The sequence below is a fragment of the Primulina huaijiensis genome, unplaced genomic scaffold (assembly GCF_012295235.1).
Source record: "Primulina huaijiensis isolate GDHJ02 unplaced genomic scaffold, ASM1229523v2 scaffold40231, whole genome shotgun sequence".
Taxonomy (NCBI): Eukaryota; Viridiplantae; Streptophyta; class Magnoliopsida; order Lamiales; family Gesneriaceae; genus Primulina; species Primulina huaijiensis.
This window is the reverse complement of record NW_027359501.1, coordinates 138,691-156,408: the sequence shown is the minus strand read 5'-3', so window position 1 is coordinate 156,408 and position 17,718 is coordinate 138,691. Positions and strand designations below refer to the sequence as shown.

General features: G+C 35.2%; 4 protein-coding genes and 1 long non-coding RNA gene across 9 annotated transcripts; 2 read left to right on the top strand and 3 right to left on the bottom strand.

Moving 5' to 3' along the window:
- Window positions 1-3,134: 3,134 nt before the first annotated feature.
- On the top strand, window positions 3,135-6,773 carry LOC140969069 (protein DETOXIFICATION 44, chloroplastic-like). The gene is made up of 8 exons (XM_073430286.1): window positions 3,135-3,637; window positions 3,718-3,839; window positions 4,908-5,059; window positions 5,182-5,253; window positions 5,375-5,491; window positions 5,697-5,774; window positions 5,856-5,977; window positions 6,333-6,773. Exons 1-8 carry the CDS (start codon window positions 3,588-3,590, stop codon window positions 6,394-6,396), a joined length of 777 nt encoding a protein of 258 aa, XP_073286387.1. The 5' UTR covers window positions 3,135-3,587; the 3' UTR covers window positions 6,397-6,773.
- Window positions 6,774-7,310: 537 nt separating this feature from the next.
- On the bottom strand, window positions 7,311-10,490 carry LOC140969098 (probable leucine-rich repeat receptor-like protein kinase IMK3). Its single transcript, XM_073430318.1, has 2 exons — window positions 8,223-10,490; window positions 7,311-8,135 (listed from the first exon to the last, which is right to left on the bottom strand). Exons 1-2 carry the CDS (start codon window positions 10,066-10,068, stop codon window positions 7,543-7,545), a joined length of 2,439 nt encoding a protein of 812 aa, XP_073286419.1. The 5' UTR covers window positions 10,069-10,490; the 3' UTR covers window positions 7,311-7,542.
- A 389-nt stretch (window positions 10,491-10,879) lies between these two features.
- Window positions 10,880-14,131, bottom strand: LOC140969065 (PRA1 family protein B4-like). 3 transcript variants are annotated; one of them, XM_073430279.1, is made up of 2 exons: window positions 13,373-14,129; window positions 10,880-11,125 (listed from the first exon to the last, which is right to left on the bottom strand). In XM_073430279.1, exon 1 carries the CDS (start codon window positions 14,044-14,046, stop codon window positions 13,390-13,392), a length of 657 nt encoding a protein of 218 aa, XP_073286380.1. In that variant the 5' UTR covers window positions 14,047-14,129; the 3' UTR covers window positions 10,880-11,125; window positions 13,373-13,389. The 3 variants fall into 3 exon arrangements, with proteins under 3 accessions (XP_073286380.1, XP_073286381.1, XP_073286382.1); XM_073430280.1 differs by lacking the exon at window positions 10,880-11,125 and adding an exon at window positions 11,147-11,740 and having other exon boundaries at window positions 13,373-14,131; XM_073430281.1 differs by lacking the exon at window positions 10,880-11,125 and adding an exon at window positions 12,268-12,525 and having other exon boundaries at window positions 13,373-14,131.
- LOC140969068 (uncharacterized) lies at window positions 11,601-13,366 on the top strand. Its single transcript, XR_012173871.1, has 3 exons — window positions 11,601-11,801; window positions 11,870-12,230; window positions 13,065-13,366. It is a non-coding gene; the product is annotated as an uncharacterized lncRNA (long non-coding RNA).
- An 833-nt stretch (window positions 14,132-14,964) lies between the features above and the next one.
- LOC140969067 (uncharacterized) lies at window positions 14,965-17,154 on the bottom strand. 3 transcript variants are annotated; one of them, XR_012173870.1, is made up of 4 exons: window positions 16,938-17,154; window positions 15,460-15,660; window positions 15,263-15,372; window positions 14,965-15,145 (listed from the first exon to the last, which is right to left on the bottom strand). XR_012173870.1 is itself a non-coding variant. In XM_073430282.1 (4 exons), the coding sequence occupies exons 1-3, from the start codon at window positions 17,046-17,048 to the stop codon at window positions 15,319-15,321; spliced, it is 366 nt and encodes a 121-aa protein (XP_073286383.1). In that variant the 5' UTR covers window positions 17,049-17,154; the 3' UTR covers window positions 14,965-15,145; window positions 15,279-15,318. The 3 variants fall into 3 exon arrangements, 2 of the variants coding, with proteins under 2 accessions (XP_073286383.1, XP_073286386.1); XM_073430282.1 differs by having other exon boundaries at window positions 15,279-15,372; XM_073430285.1 differs by lacking the exon at window positions 15,263-15,372.
- Window positions 17,155-17,718: the final 564 nt, after the last annotated feature.

Below are 17,718 nucleotides of genomic sequence, written 5' to 3'. Positions count from 1 at the left end.
ACCTCCGAGTATTTGGGATATGAGTGGGCGTTGATCCGATGACTTTGGGATCAAGCATTCGAGACGTCAAACGTTGCAAGAAATTTTACTTTATTATATTCAAGAGTAATGCGATTCATTTCTCCGAAAACAAAAAAGACGACCAATTAATTGTAAGATTTCGATGTTTAACATGAGATGACGGGGTATATTTTACTATTCTTATATTAATTATAAGTTGTTATCTTAAGATATGAAAAGGACCAAAAGGACCAAAGATTTTGTGTTCGTAAATCATAATTATCCCGAAGATCAGTGGGAAAAAGGGAAAGTTATAATGATGAAGCAAGAAAATAAAATTGGACCTTTAACTCTAATTCAACCACACAAATACTGAAAAATATGAAAGAAAGTGTAATTCTCGATGCTTTAAGTATGTACATCATATATACAAGAGAAGTTTCCAAAAATTTCTATAAAGTAATAAGCTATAGTTCTTTCAACCTTTGACAGCACTAATTCTTGCTCGATTTGAGAAGATAATGGCGCCCTTAAAACTGGGTTATGGAGGGTGCGAAACATCTAGTTCGATACGAAAAAATTAGTGAATGAATCATTTGGCATAGACTTAGTAGAAAAATTTGCTGGTTGGAGACGAAGAAGTAATATATGTAGTAACCAAAGTCCTCGTTGCAACCTTTCCCCCCCAAAAAAAATAATCATTTTGGTTCGAGCGTGATAGTATTTAAGCACATACGAAGAGCAGAACATTATCAGAAAATAAACTAGGGTGGCCGAGGAAGAGAGAGACACCCCAATAATGAGACTAACCATGTTGATTCTGTTATGGTAATAGAAATCAGATATTTCTTTCTCAAAATATACATTTTCCATAAGCCATTATAGGTATAAAAGAAAAGAAAACAAAACATAACAAAAAATAAATAAACCCAAACGTTAACTTTGAATAAGAAAATTACTCTCATTTATTAATTGCAATTTACAAAAAAAAAATTATTAAAAATTAATTTGTGTGCGCCAAAACCGCGTGCCAAAATCTTGTTAGACAGTGTTCGTAAAAACTTATTTTAAATGTTTTTCAACTTTTAAGTATAATTTTCAAATATTTTATTGAATAGATGCTACGTACCACTTAAAATAAACTTACCTAAAAACTGACTTGTAAGTATAATTCCAGGCTTCTTGTAACTTTACACTTATTAATTTAAAATATGAGATTTTGTATATATAGATTATAAAATCCAGTCAAAAATTTCCAAAGGAGGGAGCTCTTCCTCGAGGGAACAAGTAATTGGCGACGACCATCTGCCGATCCCCACGTTACTTTCCTGCTATAAATACTCCCCCATTCGCATTCATATCTCCCCCAACTCTCTCTCATTTTTTGAACAATATGTACACATTATCGATATAATAATTATAATATTATTGATGCGGCTTTCTGCTTGATTAAATTAGTATGGCGAACCCGCGAAGCTCAGGAGGGATAGCGCCTGATCCGACTATCATCTCGACCGGCGCTATCCATCTTGAGTTTCACGGTTTCTTCGTGCTGTCTTTGCTTCGAGATCTTGATGAATTTTTCATGCATACCAGAGGAAAAGGAAAGGTACACTGGAGAAGGGCTGCACGCTCCATAATCGTTCGTTTTCCATTTATTGATGCTCGATGTTTTATTTAATTTATTATTTCTGAGTTATGCCTTTTTCTTATCATTTGTCCTTTCTTTTGGGTATCCTAAAATCAACGAACGATGAGTTTCGATCCTGGCCTGAATTGGTACAGATTTACCCCGTTTTCCATGCAGGAATCAGAAGCAGTGGACTTCTTAAGAAATCTTAAAAAGAATTATATATTATAATATAGTAGACCTTTTTCATATGTACGAATGTAAGAAAATTTGGGAATCTGAACCCAACTTTTTTCTGAAAATTATATTTTTACAAAATTCATCAACTAAAATTTTATTTTAAAAAAAATCCATTTTAAAGAATTTTTATATAAAAAAAGTAAAAAAACACACTGGGTGGTTAAAATTAAAATGCAATATTTTCTGTCTGAATTACCCTTGCAAATTAACGTAATCAATTATAAGTTTTAATGAGAACTTAATTTAGATTAAAATTTATCATTATTTAAACAAAAGTCAAACTTTTTTTTTTGTGGGTTTATGGAGAAGAACATTTGAAATTACAATGTCCAGCTTTGAATCTAAAACATACTCATTTCTCTACAACTCCATTTATTTTGCAGTTATATTTACAATTGATGACGAAAAATTTTTATAAATCAGGAAATTTTAATAAATTTTACATGTGAGGAGAACGAATTGTTCAGTTCATGAATATGATGCAAAGATTAGAATTGAGTTATCATAAAATCAGTGTTTTCAAATTTCAATATGTTATTTTATTTTGATAATTTTAGTTATTTTTCCGACAAAATTTCGGTTTAACTGAATTAACCGAACCGAATTAATTCGGAAATTTGGTTCGGTTAATTCGGAAGTTCGGTTTTGAAATTTTAAAAAATCGGTTAATTCGGTTCGGTTTCGGTTTTAATTTGAAAAATTCGATTAAACCGAATTAATCGAATTAGTATATATATTAATTTAAGTTGTATATGGACATTAAAAATACATTCGAAGGAAACCCAACTTTTCATATATTAGAAAAGAAACTCATTCATACGATGATTTTAGCTTCAATATTTCTATTTATTATTGGTATTTTTTGTTTAATGTTCTTTGTTATTTATAAGATCTTCATTGTTTTTTTTGGTTAAATTTCGTATTTTTTAAAAAATATCGGTTATTTCGGTATCGGTGCGGTTAATTCGGTTTCTATAAATATTTCGATCGGTTCGGTTATTTGCAAATAAAATCGGTTAAATCGGTTATAGGTCTATTCGGTTCGGTCGGTAACCGAATAGACCGATTGCACACCCCTACGTGAGACTCATCAATAAATGCTAATGTGACTTTGATATATGCTAATGTGACTTTGATATTTATAATTTCACGCCTGATAAGATTGAAATTTGATAATATAAAATATTGACGAAGAAACTTGAGATCAAAAACACAATATTTACCTTGTTTTTTCTATTTTTATTTTTTTAATGGCCATAACGACGACGAAGGCACGGTGATCGGTTACTTCCAACCGTATTACCTTACTAATGTATGACACAGTAATTGGATATTTCATTATCTGAAATTGCATAGCCGTTAAAATTCAACGACACAGATTTTATCCAGCTCCGCTTACACCAAGATCCATACACCCAAGATTCTTTCTTCTGAAAAGATTCATCAATGGCATTTAATTCCATACACCATTGCCACGGCCATTTTCTCTTTTATTGCCACTTCAGTCTCAACCATTACAGTAGTTTTCCCGATCAAATCTTTTCACAGTACTAGTGTTTTACGAAATGCGCCTATCATTTTTCTTCTCGGTTTCGGAAAATTCAGAAGTTGCCAGCTACCAAAAGCTCCAATAACGTGCCGGGAAAGGCGAATTCTCTGGTGACGGATAATCGGGACAGTGGGTGTGCGTGTGACGCGGATCCTAGCCCAGAACTGGATGATGTTTCTGGCGGTTCTGTTTCGAAGAGTGTTGGTGCTTAGTTTAAGGTGCTTTATTTTTCGTGTATTTCTGAAGTTTTGTTGGGATTTATTGGGTTTAGCGGGTGACGCATTTTGGCGTTTTGTAGGAGTGCATTCAAATTAAATGTGCTTGGGATGAAGATATTGTCGATTGCACTGCCAGCAACATTGGCTCTTGCTGCTGACCCTATTGCTTCTCTGGTAGATACCGCATATGTTGGCCATTTGGGTAAAAAAAAATGTCAAAAAAATCGTGGATTACCAAATGGTTGTTTCTTGTTTTGGTAATTACATAGGATTAACAGTTCACCTGAAAATGTGTTGCTTAAAGTCGTGACAGATGTGAGCTAGAGATTGTTTGCATTTGAAACTCCATGGAAGGATCTGATATTTATTCATTTTCAGTGTTAGATTATCCAACAAACATGATAACGAGATTTGTAAAGCATTTTGTCTTGAGCATGAGTGTCACGCCCCTATCCAAAACCGTGTCATCAGCAATATCCTAAAAAACTCAAAATAAATTTTTAGAACACTAAGGCTCATATATGAAGAAATTCGAACAATAATTTCCCACCTTATTAGGTAGAGTAACAATGATCATATCTCACCACGTTTGGAGTAGAACAAAACGTGTAAACCGGAACACACATTTAGACCAATCATTTGGTGCTAAAACATGTTTTACTTCATATTTTCAAGATTTTATGATTTTAAATCATAAACGTGTTTATTCATATTTTATATAAAAAAAAATGAGTAATTTCAAGAAGTGAATGACTGAAAATGGGAAGCAAGAAAGCTTGAAAATTTGAATATTTCTTTGCTGGGTCTATCTAAGCCAAAAATTTCTTGTCCTCGCTGTAATTAGTGCCAATGTTGATTTTTATACTTTTCAGAATTCTGTAGCTTATGTTGGGGTATTTATATAGGCGACTCATTTGTGCCTCATTACTGCCATAATTTGTTTGATACTATTCTTGACATCAGCATTACTCGGGGGATTTGTCGTCCAGAAACAAGCCATTTTGCTGTTAATCTGTGATCAGAAAGAATCGTTGCCAAAGCAAGAATTTTGGGGAACACTTGCTGTTTTTAAAATTAGAACTTAGTAAGTAGCTGAAAAATGATCCCATAATGTCCGGGTATGTCAAATACAGTAGGACTGTTGGTCTGAAACCATACTTAATCATCCTTATCACTGCTGTGGCTAAAGAAACATTTTGACTGGCATGAAACAGTCAAATATATGAGCCAAAGTCAGTTGTCGACATTTCTTTTTAATTTCATTTCCCAGGTGCTCTCCTGACAGGAAGAACTATAGCAGTTCTTATGACTACAACATTAGCTACATCCATAGCTGCGCATGAAGGTTCTGGGCATCAGATTTGTTTTAAAGTTTGGTTGGCCTTATCTCTGTTGAGTGATGGTTTAGCACTTGTAGGGCAGGTAAAAACTTGAGATTTTTTGGAGGTAATAAAACATATGCAGGCAACACCTCTGGAGTTACTTTTGAGGAGAATTAAGCTATCCCCAAAAATTCTCTCATTTCCTTGACATTGGTTTTACAGGCTCCACTTGCTAGTGACTATTCTCAAGGGAACTATGGTCTGGCACGGCAACTGGTTTACAAAGTGCTGCAGGTACAAACCATCTGATTCTTAACCTTCTATAACTTTTTGTGCATTTTAAATATATATTGTACGTTGACAGACTCAAATGGTTACCTTACTGAATGTTTTACACATTTGATTATTTAATCAGGTTGGTTTAATCATGGGCCTAGATTTGGCTGTGATTTTGTTCATTGGATTCGGTGCTCTTTCTAGCTTATTTAGTCCAGACTCAGAAGTTTTTGGAATAGCCAGATCGGGAACCTTGGTAAGAATAACTTATTTCTGCCGGAATTCTTCCTGAATTTGCCTCGAGCACAGGAGATGGTACTGATTGCTCGAAGAGGATCAAATACAGGATTCTAATACTGTTATATCTCTTGAATCCTGTGTATCAGGGATACAGTGCCATTGTTTTACTGAAACATGTTTGATCACTTATATTTGTGTTGTAACTTGTTGCTGAATCTCAGCCTATGAATGCCATTGCTTTTGTTCTTGATGGGCTTTATTATGGGGTTTCAGACTTTGGATTTGCTGCATATTCCTTGGTAATGTTGTTTTACGGTTTTTTGTAGATCCCTCATCAGATACGGTTTTACTAAATAATCTGGTTTCGCTTGGATGAACAGGCTCTGGTCGGACTGATCTCTTCAGTTTTCATATTGATGACTGTTCCTCTGTTTGGTCTTACTGGTGTCTGGAGTGGGCTGTTTCTATTTATGACTTTTCGTGTATTCGCTGGTGTTTTCAGGTAAAAATGACTATAAAAAAATTCTCTTGGACAGGTGACTTTTTGGGGTATAAACAAATGGAATCGAGTTAAATATTACTTTTCTTTTTTTATTCTAAAATTGTTTTAGGTGACCAGAAATTCGAATACTGAACTATATGGGGCTTGAGTTTGGCTCGATTAGTGTTTGAGTTCAAGCTACTTTCGTTTAATTGAATTTGATTATCTAGCTCTACGTGAGCTCAAGCTAGGATTTGATAATTTCAAGTTCAGATTGAATGACATAATTGTAAATTTGATTAATTTCTTGCTTTCTTTTACTTATATTCATGCTTCTTAACTTCGTGCAATGCCACTAAATGGTTGTTAATTTCAGGCTAAGCTCTAGAACCGGACCATGGAGATTGCTCTGGCCAGATAATGAAAAAGACAACACTTGAGTCCTTTAGCTCATTTCAAGATCCTTGCGGTTTCTGGGTTTAGGCAAAAACGCCACCAGAGTTTTTTTCTTTGGGTGGCTGACCTACATCAATTCAGGGGTGGTTTCGAACACAAATTTGTTTTACGGAACTCTCAGTGGTTTATATCGAGGTGCACCAACTTGTTATACCCGAGAGAAGACCAATATCTAAATGCAAGCCATACCTTCATTTTCATTGGCCTTAATCGAACGGCTTGCCTTCTACAGGGAACAAATCAACATAATATTCCCACCTCTGCTTTTAAGTTTGATTTGTCAAGTTCGAAAATTTAGTTATTTTGTATTGTTCAGGTCTTGTAAACTGGTTTAGTTATGCAATGCAAATTCCAGTTTCCATTCAAGCGTGCACTTCATTATTGCAAAGTTTAGTTTGAGTGATTTCATATGGTTACGCAGAAAACAAGTGGGGAAAATTTTGAACAACGCGAGTTATTTGGATGTGAGGATTTCAAATCCAAGTTTTAAATCCATCCCACTTGTATTTCAAGTTTCTAAAAATATACAGTTATGTGAAATGCTTCTCTGAAATCCCTTCCTTCTGCTACAAAACAGCACACTTTTTCGCCCCTAAAGAAAACCGTCAATCAATGGAGGTTAATATACCAGCTAACACTAGGTAATGGTGGAGGATCAAGTCCCTAGCGATTTAACAGCAAGCTTTAAGAATATCATTCTCAAAACTTATTGTGTTACAGAATTGAGCTGCAAAATCTCATTGTGCACCTTTATGCATCCGGAGATCTATGGGAATGACAAGAGGAACTGAGCAACAAAGAAGTGAAAAACTATATCAAATAAATAAATAATCAATACATCATTCATTTAATTTAAATAAAAAAATATTTATATTTCATAATTTCTAACACAACATCTAATATATAAATATATATTGTCATTCTCACAAGTATTTAGCTAGAACAAATTACATGAGCAAAAGAATTTCAATACAACCTCATATACATACATACATAGAGTGACTATTGAAAAAAGATCCATTATTGTAATTTCAAGGCAAAATTATTAACACCAAAGAATAAAATAATATAGTAAACACTTCAATTCTCAAAATTTACTCAACTTTTGTCTCACTGCCGCTGTATCACCATCAGAAAGATGGTAGAATAACATTGGTGTCCATTTCAGGCTTTATCTCCTCCAGTTTCTGTAGAACTTGATGAGCCTCAGGCCGGGCTGTGGGCGAGGGGTCGACACAATGGAGCGCTAATTTCAAAGTACTCAATAATTCATCGCTTATATTCGGTGCATCCCTCATAAGCTCCACATCGAAAACTTCATGAGTCCATTCATCTTTAACTGTTGATGCCACCCACTGAGGCAGATCGAGCCCATCTGTGGCCTCGCTTGGGGATTTCCCTGTTAAGAGCTCCAACAATATTACCCCGAGGCTAAAAATGTCGGTCTTTGTGGTGGCATTCTTGATCTCGGAAAGCTCTGGTGCACGATATCCCATTGTGCCCGCTGTGGCTACAATATTCGTGTTGGCAGCACTAGTCATTAGTCGAGAGAGGCCTACATCTGCTATTTCAGGATTGTTTTGCTCATCAAGAAGAACATTGCTTGAGGTAAGATTTCCGTGTACTATATCTTGTTCGGTGTGGAGATAGTAAAGTCCTTGGGTTATGCCAATGGCTATTGCCATTCTTTTTGGCCATTGAATGTTGGTTTCTGGCCCTCTAGCTGCATACAACGAATGAAAATGTGATGGTTAGCTAACGAAAACAAAAGTTTAGTTGCATAAATAATGGTTCGGGTGAGTAAACTAACCATGGAGAAAGGAAGCAAGGCTTTTATTAGGCATATAATCATAGACAAGAAGCTTTTCCCCTTTAGGTCCAAGATAATAAGCTCTAAGGGCCAAGATATTTGGGTGTCGAATCTTTCCAAGCTCTGAAACCTCGCTTTCAAATTCACTCTGTGGCTTAGTGATCTTCTCTCTGAGCCTTTTTACAGCAACTACATTATTGTCCTCCAATGTTGCCTTGTATGCTGTTCCATAACTGCTCTTTCCCATTATCTCTGCAGTAGCGCACAACAAATCATCAGCTGTAAATACAAAAGGCCCATCAAAATGTACTAATTTTCCTCCTGTTTCGCCTCCAGATTCGGCTATATTCCCTGCTGCTGGAGTTGCCTTTGCCAGAACACCACCTGGTTTACTATTTCTTGAAGCTGCTTTCTTTCTGATCAAGCAGCACATCAAAATACAGCACAGAATTAGTAGGACAATTAGAAGAGCTCCAGCAGATATGAGAATTATGTCCTTTGAGCTCAATTTTCGGCGATGTTTTTCTGGTGAAGGCAGATTTTCGGGTTGGGGAGAAGGACACGGAGTCGAGTTACTGTATCCACACAGCTGAATATTGCCCATAAACGAGCTCGAACTAAATCTACTTGCAAGAACAGATGGGACGGTTCCCGAAAGATTATTGTACGAAACATTGAACGAATCAAGATTGGGTAAATTCACCAAGGAAGTTGGGATTTCCATTGAGAGATTATTGCGAGAAAGATCAAGAAAGGTAAGAGTGCTGATGTTACCAATGGTCCCTGGGATTTGCCCTTTGAGCTTGTTGTTACTCAAGTTTAGAACAGAAAGATTCCTTAAATTTTCGACTGATTCTGGGATCTGGCTATCTAAATTGTTGTTTTCCAGATTTATGGTTACAAGAGAAGAGAGATTGGTGAGCCTCAAAGGAAAGGTTCCTGTGATTGCGTTGTTTGATAAATCCATGGAATTTAGCTTCAAGAGATTACTAAACTCTTCGGGTATGTTCCCATTGATTAGGTTGTAACTTAAATTCAAAGACTGGAGGTTATAAGAATGGTTATTATTTTTTCTGTTCCAAGAATCAGGGATAGAACCAGAAAGATGGTTATTTTGAAGGGCAAGGAAAGTTAAAGAAGGGTTCTGAGAAAGTGTTGATGGAATAGAACCAGAAAGGCCATTAAAGCTCAGATTAAGCCTATACAACCTTGTGGAATTTGCAAGACTCGGAGGAATCGTACCAATGAGCTGATTATTACTAAGATCAAGAGTTTGTAAAACCAAACAGTTACCAATTGATGGAGGGATCGAACCCGAAAGCCGGTTATTGAAAAGATAAATCCCTCTTAGATTGGGAAGGAAACCGAGGGACGTTGGCACCGGACCAACAAGAAAGTTGTCGTGGAGGCTGAGACGTCGGAGAGCCTGAAGTTGCCCAATTTTTTCTGAGATTCGGCCGCCTAATACCTTCCATGGAAGCTGGATAGCTATAACTTGTCCATTAACACACTTGATGCCAGTCCATTCACCAGAACAAGCACCGTTACTGGTGTCATTCCAGCTCTTTAAAACCCCTTTCGAATCGACCAGTTCGTGCTTTATGGCCTGGAGAGCTTGATAATCTGCTTGCGTCACAATCACCCCGTCCCATTTCTCACCCGAAACGAGCCCCAGACCAGAAAATAGCACAAGAAAAATGTAGAGCAGGAGGTGGGGTTTCCTCCATTTTTCTATCTCGGTATCCGAATCAGCCCTGCTCCGACCAGTATTTCCATTAATAAGACAGCCTGAAAACCCATCTGAACCATTCCGACATTGAAATGGCACCTGAATTCGAACACCCATGAACTAGTAACTAGTTCAAGTTAGTTTAATGAAAAAATGGGAAAGAAAATCACATGCAAGCTCCGATTTTTGTTTTTTTTGGCAGATTTATTTTTCTCTAAGGGTGAAGGAGGGAATCTAGGATATTGTTCAAGAAGAAAAGATTGGATTTTTTTTAGAGCGGGGAGTTAGAATAAATGGTTTCAAGTTTAATAAATCTCAACGGCTAGTTTTATACTTGTAAATGTTTTGGGTCACAAAAAACATTAATAGAATTTTGGAAATTCCCAATAATATTGATAACGACTATATTCTTGTAGGCTGCCTTCTTTCTACTCAACCGTTGCAATCACATTGACTTTTCTCACTACTCTTTTTCACTCGTTACAATTTTGTGCTGTCAGTTTTAATTTTGATAAAAACAATTTTTTTAATTCATTATTTTTTATAATTTGTTTAAGCATTATATATTATATATATTTCTTAGATTTAAGAAAACATACATTGGTTATCATGTGGATTCGAGCTGGTCAAGCAATTTGGATCAAACAATATTTTTATATATAAGAACCATATATTTTTTTATATAAAAGAAAAAAAGCAATTTCAGTTACCATAAGAGCGAAATTATTATTTTTTCATGGCTACGATTAAAATTAAAATTTTATTTAATTTTAAAACACAAAGCTGAGCTTGAAATGCAATATAGAATTCTAGCAGGTATTGACCAAGTACAAAGGACCTTAAGAAAAAGAGAAGTTCACTGTTTCTCAATGAAAGATACTATGATTTATGTCAGTAAGAAACCATTTCAAAAAAAAGATCGCAGGTCTCACACTTGAATCCAAATTAATCTTCAAATCTGTGTTTCAGCTTTACAACAGTGTTTACAAAGAGGAAAAAAAGAAGAAAAACTAAGCGAATTGCAAAGTTTACAATTCAAACTGAAAGGAAATGTATCTAGCATTTAGTATAGTTGTATTGGAAATACAGAACAAAGAAAGCTAACTCAAAATTTGTTGTTTCACGTACATTTTTGAAAGACTTCACATCAATTTGTTGACAACTTGAGCGGTTCCTGCATTCAAATTACAAACACACGATCGATTATTCACCCAGTAATAACAAAAATATACCCAACCTTTTTAATGAAAAAGTAGGGGACCACCAACATTCAACTTGAAAGTGATCTGCGTTGTGCAAAAGTAGGTCACAAATCTGAAAAATATACCGACTAAATACATGAAACTAAAGCCACCAAATTCAAGTTAGTACAATGGAACAGTCATCTAAACCATAAATCATCTAAATGTCGTTCATGTGAAGGAGTCATGAGAGGCTAACTACAGGCAAATACTCTACTAATGGAAAAGGCAGATAACTAAGGATCTGAACATTACATATCAGGAATAAATGACAAAGTCATATAATATTGTTGATTAAACAGGGCAATAATTATCAATCAAGAAGGGTCGGAAGCGTAACAGTAAAAATGCTGAACGATTTTGCGCTCAAAAGCAATCTCAAAATAAAGCACAAATCCAGCAATTGACCGATGATGCTGTCATACTGTCCAGATCAAAAATCCATCCAACATGCCAATATGAAACCCAATTAAAGGAAATAAGTTATAGCAAATTAAATTTTCCAGAAAACACTTGTAATGGTGTTCCGATGAAAAACACTGCATTTCCTGTAGCATATACATAGAAGATACAAGGTAAATAAGCTAGAATATAAAGATACAAATACAGGTAATGAGCATATAAACCCCAATAAATATTCAGGGTAAATATGCTAGAATATAAAGATACAAAAACAGGTAATGAGCATATAAACCCCAATAAAATTCGTTTATTAATTAAATTAATAGATGAACTGGCCATCAATAAGATTTGTGTGGCACACGCGACTTTTATTCACATATTCATGAAATTATATAGAAATTACAGTTACTGAATTCAAATGTATTGGTTGAATGTAATAAAACGATAAATATGCTTATATTCTTTCTCAAAATATTGTGTAATGTATATTAATTTGAGTGAAAAATATTACTTTCTATATTAAAATCTTTTTTTTATCGGAAGCATAGACCAGACCAACATGTCTTACAGATATAGATATGTAAGACTATTACACAAAAAACTTACTCAAAAATAAATAAGAGTAAAATGCCGAATGTATATAGACTATAATCATATCCCGATTTATTTAAGAAATAAATAAATAAATAACTATTCCTCTATATTAATCCGGCGAAAAAGCCTGCGTACCTAAAATACCAAAAAAGATAAAATTAATGATTTAAACGAAAATAATATATATTGTGTGTCTATGTCATGATTGTAGATCCGTGATATCATTAACCCTAGATGGTTGCAAATGCCCGTGAATTCTCAATAGTCAACTTAGTCAGCAGTGAATTGGCATGCGACTCGGACATGGCCGCTGCATTAACATCGTCGCCTGCTTTCACTGAACAATGGTACATGAGTTTCAGACATTTTGACACAACATAAGGTCTCTATGCGATTCACACATTCAAACTTTGCAGAATTACAAGGTTTGGTGTAGTGCACACTTGGAAAGATCACTTTTACCCATTGTACCATTAAAATTTTATTTCAGAAGATGCCAACATTAAATTAGAGTTTCTTTGACACTTTGCTCCCAGCAGTAAGTTTTTTAAAGGTCTTGCTATTTTTTTTTGGACCAGATTTTGGTGCTTTGCATCCTCCAATTAAATTAATTTGCATATCGCACCTGAAAATTTAATTTTTGAAATGATATCATATATGAAAATTTTAGCTAATTAGAGAATACGAAGTCCCAAAATAGTGTCCAGAACAGAAATCCCAGTAAAACCATTAATAACTTAACAAGGGAGTAAAGAAAATCTAATATAATGACAGAAACCGCCAAAATAAAGTAGGGTGTAATGTGCCAAACTGACCCATTTAGTTAGTGCACTTAACCAAAAAAAACCCAAAATTGCTTCAAGATTGGGATCCTAGGTCTATCATTAGTTTTGTAAAATAAGCTACAATCGCAACAAAGTTGACAATCAAGAACCAGATGCAAAAATAAAACAGACCATAATAAAAGAACATGCATCAGCATATAAAGTTATATATCAAGCATCCACGGCAATGCACTTTAAGAAATTACCAAACACAGTCCCAATCAACAAAAGAATATATCGCGTGAATCAGTCGATAAGATTAATTTTCAAAATATCTGATGTCGCGTGAATCTTTCAATATTTCAATCAACAAATTAAAGATATTAACACCCTTAATTAGCTAATAAATCCATTCATTACCGTCATAAGAATGATGCTCAAACCCTTGCGGCCACCTGAGTCTGAGTAATCGCAGCATTGGCCCCGGTGAAGAAAGAAAGGAATCCAGAAGCACCCGTGCTCTGCTCCTGCTCGTCAAGGAAAAGATCTTCGGGAACCCTAAAAGCACCGTGCGCGCAAACAATCGCAACACCAACCATAAGAGCCGACACCAAAACAGATCCGACGCTAGTGAGGAAGATAACAACGACGGTGGAGATGACCAAGAAGAGAAGAGTCTCGCGATCCGAAAATTGGCGGCCGAAGACGACGAGCGGAGGATCAGAGGACTGGCGGAAGAGGTAGAGGAACATCCACGCGGCGAGGAGGCCCGCTAGGAGGATAAGAGAAAAAGGGTTTGTTAAAAGGGAGATGGCGAGCACGGCGGTGACAACGGTGAGGTAATTGATGCGAAAATATTGATAATTCTTGCGGATGCGGAGGGTTGCTTCGGAGATGGATTCAGGCTTGGAGAAGGCGGATCGATCAACAAGCTCCGGCCAGGGGCGACGATTGGCAAGGCCGGATCGGACGGTTTCAGAGATCCCAGCAAAGTACATGCGAACGGCTGATGAGGATTGCTGACCGTCGGCGGTATTGGCGGTGGATTGCTGGGGATTGGAGATGGGTAGGATTGCAGGAGAGGAATTCGCCATGCTTTTGGGTCGGAGAGTTGATTTTCTTCAGACGAAACAAAGATTACAAAGCGAACGTAACGCGGTTAAAATCTCTATATATTGTATTTATTTGGTAAACTAAAAAAATTCTACTCATTAAATAATAACTAATGATAATAATAAATACGTCTTTTATAAGAAAAACAAATTAGCAATTACTTAATGATAATTAGTAATACTTAGTAAACGTAATATCAATTTTAAAATAAAATATCATCTTAATACATTTTTTGTGTGAAATTCTTATTTGGTGGCACGTGCTGTCCTGCTTAGAATATAGTCGGTGAATTCTTCTGTTTTTTTAAGCCAAACAAACAAAAAAAGCTAATAAATATCAAACAACCACGAATTAAAAACAATGTACGAATATTTGTTAAAGTATATAATTCATATGTAAAATAGTCATGTCTACATCTAAGAAACGTAGCACGTAAACTAATCACCATATCCAGACAAAGTATATGGATTTGAAAACCATATTTCGACAACCTCAACCCAAATGCACACTCTAGGAGAATGGAGAACGGCCAATAATTGGATAGTTTAGACTACACGAAATAAGAGCTTATTTCAGCTCTTGCATCAATTTCTCCTCGCCTTTGAAATACACGGTTTTTTAAGCTATGAGAAATCATGGATTAATGCACTTCCACCTAAAAAATATCATGAGGAAACGATTTAATGTGTTGGAATTGGTGAAACTTAGAATTTCAGCGGGGGGGTGGGGGTGGAGATCTCGTATGAAACAGATGTTGTCATGTTTTGGAACAGCATTAATACCAGAAATATGCATGAGAATAAATTAGCAAACTAAAATAGGCAGTAGCATTCGTCCATACCATAGATAAAGAATCAAAAATATTCCCGGAAACCATACAAAACCAAGTAAAAGTATCATGTCGATGAAGGGCCATTCAATACAAGGTAAACAGATGACGAGCATAACCACCAGAAGCTGTCCAAGATGGTTAATCAGAATTCGGATACATATTATTCAGTACATCAAAGTTTCTGAAGGGGTGAAAAATCAGACAAAATAAACCTAGAAGGTTGACCCATTCCACCCAAAGTTGGAGCCCTGCAAAAAGCAAACAGATATCAACGAGTGCAACAACATGACAATATATGGAGTCGATTATTTAAGACAATATAAACAATTAATTATATGCAATTACAAACACTAGCAAACCAGTACTTGATATCACAATTACATGGACGATCTGATCAATAGTGAAAGTTCATTCACATGATTTAGTACTGGTGTAAAGCATGCAGACATTGTGCATTTTCTTGGCTCTTACTGACCTAAACAAGCAGCAAGAATGCAATGAGAAGACCCAAGAGCAAATCCAAGCACATTCAAAAAACAACTTAAAGGGTTGACTTCCTTGCCTTTGTATCCTCAAATTTGAGGAAGAATCGTGACTTTGAGACAGACAACTTGGTCTCCAGTATGTTGGCAATAGCACCACTCAGCTTTTTGTTCACATCAGGGTTGAGACCTCCGATAGAAACCAGCTCTCCATAGGCAGCAGGCTGTTCTGTCCCTCCAAACGCTATCGGTACAGATCCCTTCAACACAATCATCACATACTGCAAAGAAGAAGGTTGGATTCCTTAAGTAGAATAAAAAATGTATTCTACTTTCACGCAATTCACATGATTCAACAAGTAATATGTTTCATGATCAAGGCCGTAAGGCTCTTTGTAATAGCAATCCTAAAATCGGAGCAAGGATCGAAACATTGAATTACGAATCAAGGAAAGTGTAAACTGTAAAGTAGATTCAAGTTATAGGTATCCCGTCAATATTAAGTCATCAACTCAAGTCCGGCACATCTTCTTATATGGTTGACACTTAAAAGCACCAACATAGAATAAACCTCAGACTCAAGAATACGAACATGGTTCCCAAATTTTGTGATCGCATCATTAGAATTTGGGAGTAGTCTTTTCATAGTGCACCAACTTAACAGAAAAGGAAAGCATTACCACATTCAAATTGCAATGTCAACTTTGACACTATAACAACCACCATACCATTTTCACAGAACAATTCCTCGTCTTAACTATTAAATGTTCTATATTGGCTCCATAAACAATTGTGCAGTGACCAAAGGCTTTCCCACCTATAACATTAATCTTTTAAGTCGAGCTCTCCCAAGTCCCACCAATAATACTAGTTTTTAAGTTGGGATCTCGCATTATGATACGTATCTTTAAATATAGACTCTCCCATCTATAGTATTAGTCACTTATGTCAGGCTCTTCCATTGGGTCAGTATTAATAGCCTGATGTGTATTAACATTAATAATCAATTAAGGTGCTTCCGTGCTTGTGTGCAATAAATACTGATAGACGATTGAAAACATCCAAAATGTACCGGCATGGGCATAGTCTTTTGAAAGCCTTAGCAATATACCAAGTCTTATATTGGCTAAATAAAGAATTGGGGAGTTGCTAATAAGTTTTAGTAACTCTCTAGCTTAGAATGCTACTATTTCATGTTTGGGCTCCAGCTAAAGACCTCCACTCACTGTAGGTTTCTACTTCACAGATGACCCAAAGAATATTAACAAGCAGACCCAAATAATTAATAATCCAACATGCCAGGAAATTCTACATCTTTTATAGCCAAGGAACCACAAATCTGCCACAAAATTTTCAGAATGTCATAAAAAATTAATCGCATTACGTCAGTTGCTTCAAAGTGAAGCATAAGGCTGTGGAAAAAAAAATGAAACAAGAAAATAAACAGATGGAATCCAATAAAACATATAAAAAAATAAAGAAAATTCCTCAATAGAAACTTGATGAAAATTGATTCCAATTCAGTTAACCACTGGAAACCAAAAAAAAAGATACAGACAGCCTCGGGTTTTCCGATGATCTTGGCTACAGTGGAGGTTGCTTCAGAGAGGATGGTGGAGGTGTCCACGCCCTCCAGGCTCACGTTAGTCGACAGGTTCAAACACGGCATCGTCTATAAACCCTATCTCGCAGCCGCAGGCTCTCTTCCTTCTCCCGCAGTTTCTTATCTACTGTTCTGTCGAAGTCAGCCAAAAATAATAATTTTTATTATGAAATTTTGAGTTGCATTTGCATCTTTTGGTCCTTTTATTTCACGAGTTACATTTAAGCCCTTATAATTTGTGAGAGTACATTTTTTGGTCCTTTCAGTGTGTTTATTCATCGCCTTATATTTTACTGTTGTTTTAAAAAAGATCAGTATGCGATGCACAAAGTGTTATTATGTAATTAATTATTAAAATCAATAAATATTAGTGATTACATAATAATTAAAAATTATTGCTGTAATATAAAGAATATATTTAAATTTTAAATATTATCGTAGAATATTGTTATATCAAAAATATTTATATAGTTTGAAATAACATTGGATAACAATCTTCTGTTATTATAGTGACTTCTTTATATCTATCGAGTGGAACTATTACAAATAAATAAATAGAAAAAGATAGTTAAAAAGCCTATATTATTTTGTCTATCAAAATTTTTAAAAAATAAAAAATATTTTCAAAAAATCAAAATTTTTGTTATTTATTAGATGAATAAATTTTGATTAAAAATTTTAATTATTTTTTAAAACATGTTAAAACTTAAAACTACTAACATTAAAGTTCCAATTA

What these genes read in the sequence shown, in the direction of transcription:
- LOC140969069 (XM_073430286.1), top strand. Translation starts at nt 3,588, where the DNA reads ATGATGTTTCTGGCGGTTCTGTTTCGAAGAGTGTTGGTGCTTAGTTTA. An exon ending in GTGTTGGTGCTTAGTTTAAG is followed by an intron (nt 3,638 to 3,717) that starts GTGCTTTATTTT and finishes GGCGTTTTGTAG; the next exon opens with GAGTGCATTCAAATTAAATG. An exon ending in TGGTTTACAAAGTGCTGCAG is followed by an intron (nt 5,254 to 5,374) that starts GTACAAACCATC and finishes TTATTTAATCAG; the next exon opens with GTTGGTTTAATCATGGGCCT.
- LOC140969098 (XM_073430318.1), bottom strand. Translation starts at nt 10,068, where the DNA reads ATGGGTGTTCGAATTCAGGTGCCATTTCAATGTCGGAATGGTTCAGAT. An exon ending in CCTTGCTTCCTTTCTCCATG is followed by an intron (nt 8,136 to 8,222) that starts GTTAGTTTACTC and finishes CGTTGTATGCAG; the next exon opens with CTAGAGGGCCAGAAACCAAC.
- LOC140969065 (XM_073430280.1), bottom strand. Translation starts at nt 14,046, where the DNA reads ATGGCGAATTCCTCTCCTGCAATCCTACCCATCTCCAATCCCCAGCAA.
- LOC140969067 (XM_073430282.1), bottom strand. Translation starts at nt 17,048, where the DNA reads ATGCCGTGTTTGAACCTGTCGACTAACGTGAGCCTGGAGGGCGTGGAC. An exon ending in TCATCGGAAAACCCGAGGCT is followed by an intron (nt 15,661 to 16,937) that starts GTCTGTATCTTT and finishes TCTTCTTTGCAG; the next exon opens with TATGTGATGATTGTGTTGAA. An exon ending in TCAAATTTGAGGATACAAAG is followed by an intron (nt 15,373 to 15,459) that starts GCAAGGAAGTCA and finishes CTGCTTGTTTAG; the next exon opens with GTCAGTAAGAGCCAAGAAAA.